Source organism: Pygoscelis adeliae, unplaced genomic scaffold (assembly GCF_000699105.1).
Source record: "Pygoscelis adeliae isolate BGI_AS28 unplaced genomic scaffold, ASM69910v1 Scaffold325, whole genome shotgun sequence".
Taxonomy (NCBI): Eukaryota; Metazoa; Chordata; class Aves; order Sphenisciformes; family Spheniscidae; genus Pygoscelis; species Pygoscelis adeliae.
In genome coordinates, this window is record NW_008824769.1 from 260,392 (window position 1) to 270,013 (window position 9,622).

General features: G+C 47.7%; 1 protein-coding gene across 1 annotated transcript in view; it reads left to right on the forward strand.

Moving 5' to 3' along the window:
- The window catches only part of BZRAP1 (benzodiazepine receptor (peripheral) associated protein 1), a 50,580-nt gene extending 43,279 nt beyond the window's left edge, over window positions 1-7,301 (forward strand). Inside the window, 2 exon segments of the mRNA XM_009323609.1 lie at window positions 1,757-1,822; window positions 5,950-7,301. Coding sequence (XP_009321884.1) covers window positions 1,757-1,783 — 27 coding nt within the window. The 3' untranslated portion in view covers window positions 1,784-1,822; window positions 5,950-7,301.
- Window positions 7,302-9,622: the final 2,321 nt, after the last annotated feature.

Here is a 9,622-nt window from a genome sequence, read left to right on the forward strand (position 1 = left end):
AGCAGTGGGTGACTGTTCCCCTGGACACAGCAGTTTGGCCCAGATATCCCTGCATGCTCAAGGCTGTAAGCTTTTTCCCTATGGTTCATGAGACACCTTTTTTTTTTTTTTTTTAACAGAAATGCTTTTCAAATGTGATAAAAACAACCCATATAAAATAGACGTGTTTCAGGCTTGCCTGCCCTTCAGACCTTTCCATTTGTCTCTACTTCTCTCTGCCAGAGATCCAACAGAGCTTCCCCTTGCATTGGCTCTAACTTTGGGTCTGCAGAGCAGGAAGCTGTTGCCTTAGGTCAGGATCGATCTGGTAGTTTTGGTACTTGGCTGGTCCGTGAGCTGCTATTCTTCATAGTCTAAGTCTGGGGACTTGGAAAGTTCAGTTGATGATGATTAAGCCAATTTTATTTCAGTGGGAATCGACGTTAACTATCTAGGCATGACTTTGTGTTGGCTGCTTCTGCGTAGTGACAGACTGCCTCCTGTCCTGCTGCCTCCCTGCTTCACCAGGATACCTGTCCTGGGTGATTCTGGCTTAGCACTCTTTAACTATGTGCAGTCCTGCCTCCTGCTTGTGCTTTGCAACCCGGATCTATCTAAACAGCTTCCAAATATGAAGGGCATGTTTGCCCCCTTTTAAAAGCCCCCTTTACATTTACCCTGCTCATAACCAGACTTGTATTAGTTAACTACATTTAAGTATGTTTAGTGATTACCGAGGAGAGACAGAACCTGACCCCACTGAGTTTTTGGCTCTGTCACAGCAATGGCAGCATCCCTACCTACAGGCAGAACACCTGATGGGTACGGCAGAAGGAATACCTCCTTCTCTAAAACACACATATTCTAAGGGCCATCCCTGAGCTGGAATGAGCTCTCACAGTGATACAGCCATGCCTGGGGCTTTCCAAACTCCAGCGACATATTCACTCCATGGAGTTAAGGAACTTGCTTGTTAAAGTGCGTTGTTGGCCTATACAACACAAACAGAAGCACCTTTGCTGCTGCTGTTTGGGATGGGGGGAGTGGGGGGTATGCAAAAAATCACCAAAGGCAAAAGATGCATGGCAGCCTCTGGAGAAGTGTTGTCTGAATCTTCGGAAAGACATCATGGCAAAACAGACTCCCATCAAATTTACCAGTCCCAGCTTGAGACCTAACACATCAGGGGGCATGCGTATGCACCATGGTATCACGGCAGAGCTTTGGACTTGTATTAAAGCTAGTTCCAATCTTAACAGAAGCTTCTCCAGCATGATCATGAGTGATTTTTAAATCGCTTGTAACTTCTTGGATTTGATGTTTTCACCCTGTCTGTTCTTAACATTTCTCTTCTCCCTGCTGCTACGCCAAAGGCCCGAGAATAAGGACGATTTACTTTCCAAATTGAACTGGGGAAGGTGGATCATTTTGAATTATTTCTGAGTAAATCTTAAAATGATGGCAACTGAAAAAGGTGAAGCAGTTTAACTTTCAAACACACAACATTTGGGGATTAGATTAAGCAATAAAAAATACAGCACCAAGAGGAGTATCCAAGAAGTTATGGTCACAAGCTAGGGCCCTGAAACGCTCATGCTCACCAACTTAGAGCAGTTGCTTTAATGCTGCGGCTGTCGAATGAATTTTTTTGCATCAGTAATATGCAGTTTCTGTCAAAGACTGATTGTAAAGCACCTTCAGAAAGTGTTTGATTCTAATTGATTTCATGTATTTATTTCTGCCTGTATTATGCACCCGTGACGGTTCTTTTCTTCAGAGAATGAGGAAGAGAAGAGTCCAGTGATAGATATGAGTGATACATAGAGAGAGAGAGAGCAACCATGTAAGTCTGTGTGAGAAGACCTCTTCAATCTCCCACCCAGCCTAGCATATTAAAGGGTCCTGCACCTGTAGTTTACTCCTTTTCTTGCTCGTAGTTTGACAGGCTGGTTTGGGGATCTGCTAGCAAGTCCACCTTCAAATCCTCTGGTGGCAGACCTTTACCTGCCAGATTGGTTCTGTAGTACGGACAAGCCATGATCTGTTGAGCACATGAAGTGCAATTGTTTGGAACAATTATCTGGTGGTTTTGGGGACTCTGATGGGACTGTGCTGGATATTCAGGTTTAGAAAAGACTTGCTTTGTAATTCAGCCTGGCCCTTCTACCACTGTTCAAGCACATCAACAGCCAAAGCTTCGTTTAGCCTTTGCAAGATCCTGCTCAGGCTGAGCACACCCCATATTCAGCCTGTGGTTTTTTTCTTCTTGATTTTACTCCTTCCTGAGTATAGTCCTGAAAAAAACTCTGCACACCATCAACTTAAAGTAGTAACATTTAGTCCCTAAAACCAACCTTGTGTGGATAATTGTTCTGTCTGATAACACTTAAAGAAACAATTTTGGGGCTGGGGGGGGTGAGACCCCTGGTTTGGGGGGGCAGTGGGAGCAGATTCGTGTTTTTCTTAGGTTCAAACATTGTTTTCCTGAAATTGTGCGAATCAGTAATACCTGAGACAGCACTGAAAACCTCCCCCTGAAAACTAACATGACTTTTCTGTTTATCAACCCTCATAGCTTTTATCAGGATCTTGACAGAGCAATTTTTCCTTCATGTTTCTCTTAGAGAAGAAACCCTAATTTTAGTATCATTTGTCTCTTACCAGATGAATCTGTGAACTGGTTCTGTTGCTTTTTTGCCATATAGAGACCTCTGAGAATATCTGCACATGCTTGTGTGTGAGAGTGCCTCTGTGTGTGGAAATCTGCCTGGGCATCGTATACCACAGCTGGGAATCAGCAGGACTTTCAGCCACAAAGACGGGAAACTGCTAGTCACTTCCTTTTAACCGTTCGATATTTGATAATGACATTGATAATGCAGTATCCTTATTACAGTAAATAATTGTGACATTTGTGAGTTGGTCTGGGTACCTGCCTCTCATTTTGCATGCAGTCTTTCATGCATAGCTCTACAGGAGAAATTGTGTAAGGTTTGTTGGGCCACTTCAGATCTGCCCTAAAACTGTCCCGCCTTTGCCAGAAAAATGGTTTCCAGTGGCGCATGGGCACCAAGCCTCTGCTGCCCTGGCTGCACGGGGGCTTTTACATCGCTCACACATCCTTTGGGGCTGCGGAGCCAGACAGCCCAAGGCTTGAGCTTCATAGGGGAGATCACTCACTGTGTGTTGGTGAGACCCCTTCTGATGTTAGCCCAATGCTTTTGTGCATTTTATCCAAGGATTCTCCGTTGCATAACACAAATAGTTTCTGGAGCAGAACCCAGGGATTCTTACTTTTTGCACACAGCTAACCCAGTAGGCTACCAAGTTAGCCCTCACCTGGCTTACTTTTTCTCCTTGCCTCCATAAATCTTGCATTACTGGCTGAAAATGGTTCATCTAGATTCATTCAGATTTATTTCCAGACTTCTCAGACCTAACTAGCACTTGGGCCATCAACACCAAGTGTTGCACCTTGCACGGGCGTGCTGCCAGGAGATACAAAGATTGCAGTTGATGCTGCAGCATCAGTTGGAGGAGTAGACCTTGAAGGCAGAGTGCAGCTTTCACAAGGGCCAGGCTGTGCCATCAAGCCCTCTGCAGCATGTCCTTGCAGTAGCTGGCCTTTCAACCCAGTGTTGCGTATCTGGAGAGTCGCAGAAGTGCCTCTGAAAGTGCGTGGAACCAGATTTCCAGGTGAAAATGGAGTGTGAGTTCAGGAAAAATCAGCCACTGTATTGTTTACTGTAAGGAAGAGAGGTGGAGAGGAGTTACATCTCTGTCCCTGTAGCCAAAGACCTTTAGCTCAGGTAAGAGGGAGTCTGATGGCACTGTCACTTGGGACAGTTTAAAGTGATTGCTGCAAGACAGTTGACTCTCAACTTTCTGGAGTTAGGAGGGGTCATATATTCACACCAAGACAGAGCTCTCTAAAAGTCCTGTATCAGCCACTGTATTGTTTACTGTAAGGAAGAGAGGTGGAGAGGAGTTACATCTCTGTCCCTGTAGCCAAAGACCTTTAGCTCAGGTAAGAGGGAGTCTGATGGCACTGTCACTTGGGACAGTTTAAAGTGATTGCTGCAAGACAGTAGTTGACTCTCAACTTTCTGGAGTTAGGAGGGGTCATATATTCACACCAAGACAGAGCTCTCTAAAAGTCCTGTACTCATGTCTGCTCAGGACTGACTTGATAGATATTGCACATACTGAGCCTGACTCTAGGGAAGAGGTTTCTGCTCATCTTGTACCAGAAGTGCTTTCTTCCTGCAGCAGAGTGAAGCAACTGGAATACAGCAGCATAACTTCAACCTGTGAGGGGAGGAGAGGTCACAGCCGCTTTTTGTGCTCTTTGTCACACAGGGGGTGGGGTGCTGAAGCAGCAGTAGGGTGATAGAGCAGTGCTGCTTTTGCTTTTGACCCCAGGAAACTTTAAATAAACTAACCCACAGCACATAAAGTATGATTGTGCTGTAGCTACGGCAGTAATGTTATGTCTGTGCATCTGCTTGCTTCAGCAGCTTTCCCCAGGCGCGGTGTGGGACCAGGACCGAAGCATGTCCACTCCTGCCAGTGAACTGCAGGCAGCTGCTGTGATTCTCACACATTTCCCGTGCAGGGCTAATGTCTTTGCTCTTCAGTAATGGTTCCGCCCCAGGCAGAGCATCCTGCTGCCGGTGTCAGTAACTCATCTTCCTTGTTGGAGCTTGTGGCTGCTTACACACCCTTGAGGAACATGCACTCGACTCTCCCTGACTTAGTGGGACCCAAGCAGAGAGATGATGAGGGCATGATATTTCAACGTGCCAAGGAAGAGGGCTCTTCCTTGGCACAGCTCCAGCCACTGTCATGTTGTGTTTTGGGTAATGCCAAGATAGGATGTACAGATGGGAGCTTGGAAGATGCTGGTTTGTGAAAGCTGTGTGGAGGAGAAGGCAGTGGGACAAGTGCTGTCCTAGGCCTCAGAAACCCAGTTCCCTGGTGAACTTTGCAGCTTCTTGGGAAAGCTTACCTTGCCAGATCAGAAATGGTCACTGTCCAGACACCTAAGCCCAGAGAGAGGAGATCATGGAAAGAAGGCTGCTGCTGGGAACTGACCTGCCATTAGTATTTTGTGAAGAGGAAACTGAGCCCAGGACTAGGGCACTTTCTGATTTCTAAAAGCCCTTTCCAAAAGGAGCAGTATACAGTGCATCATTTGGGACTGTGGAGCCCAGGTAACATTCTCAAATGCTCAGGTGACTTAGGAACACGTCAGTTGCTGTGTGCCACTTGACCCAAGACTTCTCCATGTCTTGCTCCATCGTGAACTTTTTCTCCATTATCAGTGCCACTGCAGAGCATCAGACTTTGCTTTCTGCCCCTCCTGCGACTAGATCTGGTGGATGGTGAGCAGCCTTGCAAGACTCCGGATTTCTCTTACCATGATAGAGCATGGCCACTGTTGCGGAAGCCTCCCAGCTTAGCCAGCCTCCTTGAAATTCTGAAGGAATTGCCCTTGTTCTTATTAGGTTGTTTTTTTCTTAATGTCCTGCCTTCTGTCCCAGAGCGTGCTGGGAGCCCACCGGGCTCCCCTGGCCCAGGCAGCCAGCAGGCACACGTGGATGCATCAGTATCTATCCATCCGTGCTCTCAGGAGGTGCTTCACTTAGTGTCTTCAGCTGTGAAGCAGCATCTTTCACCAGCTCCTTAGTGGGGCTTTTCTGCTGTCCTGTTCTTAGCCTAAAGTTAAGGAATTTTCAGAATGTCTTGAGCTCAGGCAGAGTCCAGGTAGTGGGTACAAAAAAGTTTAAATCCACGGGAAACTTCCTAACTGGATCTGCAGCTGCATAGAGGAGCTGAGCCTTGCAGGGTGAGGGACAGACGGGCGGGGAGAAAGCGGGGTTCTCTGGCTGAGGTTTACGTTGGCATGATGTCTTTCATCAGCTCTAACTTCTGCTTTTTTTTCTTTTGTTTTCTCTTTTTCCCACTCAGTTAAATCCAGGTGGGTCTGTTGATCGGAGCGACTCCTCACCAACTCCTCCTACTCTGCCACCTTCCTGCCTTGTCATGGGCGAGCAGTGTCCAGAGCAGGCATCGCTGGCCATTCTCAAATGCAGTGATGTACCTGGTCAGAGTAAAAAGAAGAGAGGCTTCTTCTTCAAAGGAAAAAAGCTCTTCAAAAAACTTGGGTCCAGTAAGAAAAATTAACAAGAGATTTATTGTGCTGTAAAGACTGCCTGTGCAGTCCACACAGTGACTGAAAATTCAGGAGAAGCCCTCTGCAATAAGCTGATTAGAGCATTTTCATAGGGAAAAAGTGTATGTTGAATAGAGAAAACTCTTCAGTGGGTCTGTGAGCTGTGGTCCCTGCTGAGAGCCCAGCCGTGGGTGCCCACCCAGTGTGGGCAGTGGGTCTGAACAGAGTGTCATGGCACTGGGGTGTGTGAGGCCTCAGCTCTAGGATACAGCTACCTCCACAGTAGTGTGTCCTGCTCCATGCAGCCCTCAATGCACCGGTTCCCTGTAAATATTTTAATTTTAAAATTATATTCTGGCTGTAAGTTAGCTAAATGGCTTTTCGCAGCAAAGCCCCGGCCCCTTAGGAAGAGATCCCGTGTACTCCACACCCTGGTATTTCTCTGGTCCAAAGGAGGTTGTGTCAACCCCTTCACTTCCTGCAAAGAAAATTTGCACTTTTCTGTTCCCATGAATCCCCTTTGCTGTCTCTGGGCTGACGAGTGAGTTATTTGTACTGTAAACCTGTAAATATGCAGCTGTGCCTAGGAGCATCCCACACTGCCTCAGTCATGTTGCAGCACGAGGATTCCCGTGGAGGAAGGAGCAATACCCTGAAGGGGGTCGATACTTCTGCCTATAGGGCGGGCGGCTGTCAGCTGCTCTTGGCTGGTTCACCTTGACCACACACTGGCTGGGGACTCCGCCTTATTTATTTATTTATGTATTTATGTATTTATGTATTTATTTATTGTCTGCCTCTCTCGCAGTTTTATTTGGCTGTTTCAGCGGGCTGCTCCTGAGTTGGAGCGTGTGGAGAGCGGAGCTGGGGATGGAGAGTTTGCAGCTATTTTCATATGAGACGATGTGTTCCTTGAGTTAAGACACATCCCTTTCTAAGCCACGGAGAGTTTTGTACTACATGGTTTCTATCCTTTTCGGTGTTTCTTTCTTTGCATGTTTCAGTGGGGTACTTGTTTTGAGGACAGTTATGTGAGGTATGTGAATGATGCCAGCACAGTGTCCACGAGTGTTGGTGACACCATATGTTTTTATTTAATATCAAATTTTATTATAATAAAGTCTATTTTCACAAAAATACATTTTCCTTAAAAAAGCAAAAGATCCAGTGATGCTTCTTCTGCGGGGAGGGGGGGAGGGCGGAGAGGAAAATGATACCAATCACTTGCACCTTGAGGATGCTCCACAGCACTTCATATAGGAGCCCACCTTTCCTGTGATCATGGTGCGAGCTACCTTCTCTGGGAGTGAAAAGTCTCTGCCTCTCCTGTTTCAGAGACCCAATCCTGGAGGAGAAAGCACCGAGGAGCCGTTACACGGTGTTATAGTGTGCCTGAGCGCAGTTACACCATGTCCAGACCTCAGCTGGACATGCACGTAGCCCTGCTGGCTTCACGCAGCATTAGTCCCTGGATCTGGGCACTGGACCCCTTCACTGCGGGTGCCACCGAGCCCGGGGGGAGCTGCACAGCCAGATTTCTTCCCGCAGTTCTGTTCTCTGCTCTTCGGTGTTACCTGTATGTGGGTGCTCCGGGATATGAAGTGAAGGGCGTGGGGCTGAAGCGGCTGTCCTGAAACTTAACGCCTTCTGCAGCGGGATTGCAGGTCAGCAGGGAGGGTCGATGGGCCCGAGGAGCACCCGGGCCATGCAGCTACACTCACGCTTCCCTGTTGTGTCGATGTAGCAGAGCAGTGAAAGCAGCCTCGGGTACGGTGGCTGCATCCAGACCGCAGTGTTTCATTCCCTGATGATTTCATTTTTAGAATAGAGCAAAAATTAAGAGGTCAGTGATGGGTTTTGTTAGAAGTACAGCTTCTAACTTTGTTAGAAGTACAGTACTTTTGTTAGAAGTACATCTGAAACCCAAGTTTCAGATGCTTTGGTGTTTTCCATTTTTTAATTGGTTCCTCCACAGCGAGCCACCTTCAAGCCAGGCTGGAAGCACTTACCTGTGGAGAAGATTTGCGTATCCCTTGCAGATGTTGGCTTCTCTTCATGCTGTGCTGACAGGGCAGGTTGGCTGGGGTAGACCAACTCTCTGCAGTTAACTGTCTTCTGACACAGACACTGCTGTGCTGGGGTGATAGCCTGAGACGATCATCATCTGCTTTGTCAGAACAAATGGCCCCAACAGAGACCAGCTCCACCACAACAGTCTTGTAGGTGGAATCCACAGTCCACTTGCAGGCTTCCTAAACATCTGATGCAACTTCCAGGGAGTCCACATGCATCTTTTGCCAGCAGTGACTGGTCCTGTCCAGCCGGCAGGACCTGTCCAAGCACTGCCAGCAGCTGCTCAGAGGTTGTTGCAAGGGTCTTCTCCCACATTTCTTACCCAAAAGATTAACAGCCTACTGCTAGGAGACCAGAATCGTAGAATAGTTTGGGTTGGAAGGGACCTCTAAAGGTGCCTGCCATGGGCAGGGACATCTTCAACTAGACCAGTTGCTCAGAGCCCCGTCCAACCTGACCTGGAATGTGTCCAGGGATGGGGCATCCACCACCTCTCTGGGCAACCTGGGCCAGTGCTTCACCACCCTCAGCGTAAAACATTTCTTCCTTATATCTGGTCTAAATCTGCCCCCCTTTAGTTTAAAGCCGTTCCCCCTTGTCCTGTCGCAACAGGCCCTGCTAAAAAGTTTGCCGCCATCTTTTTTATAAGCCCCCTTTAAGTACTGACAGGCTGCAGTGAGGTCTCCCCGAAGCCTTCTCTTCTCCAGGCTGAACAACCCCAACTCTCTCAGCCTTTCCTCACAGGAGAGCTGTTCCATCCCCCTGATCATTTTCGTGTCCCTCCCCTGGACCCACTCCAACAGGTCCGTGTCTTTCTTGTGCTGAGGGCTCCAGAGCTGGAGGCAGTGCTCCAGGGGGGGTCTCAATCAGTGCTATGCCTAGCGAAGAGGCTTTGCTACCTCTGTGTCTACACAGAGGCTTTGCTACCTCAGTTTGGCGTTGTTCTGGGGACTGCTGCCCTATGCAAAAGTCTAAATGTGTATTATCAAAAATGCCATTATTATTATTGGTGTTGATTTTTGTAGTGCCACCACAGCAGATGCACGAGTCTTGGGCTACTCGATGTCCAATCCTCCTGTGTGGACCTGCTCTAGCTGCTCGGTTCTGCAGGGCCTCAACCCTGTGTGGTCTCTGTGATGTGGCAAGAGAGGGCTGGAGGTGCTGGAGGCAGACTGAGCTTTCCTCCGGTCTTGCTAGGAGTTGCAGTTTTTCTGCCTGTTTGCTTAGAAGACCTCTGGAACTGAACAATGCTGCTGTCTGTGGCATCTGACCCCAAGAAAGGAGAAGAAAAAAGGTGTTTTACCCCTCTCATTCAGCCGGAACAGTTCAGCTGGATGATATTCTTTATGTGCTTCAATATACTTTGGCTAAAAGAGGGAAAAATAAGGAAACCCC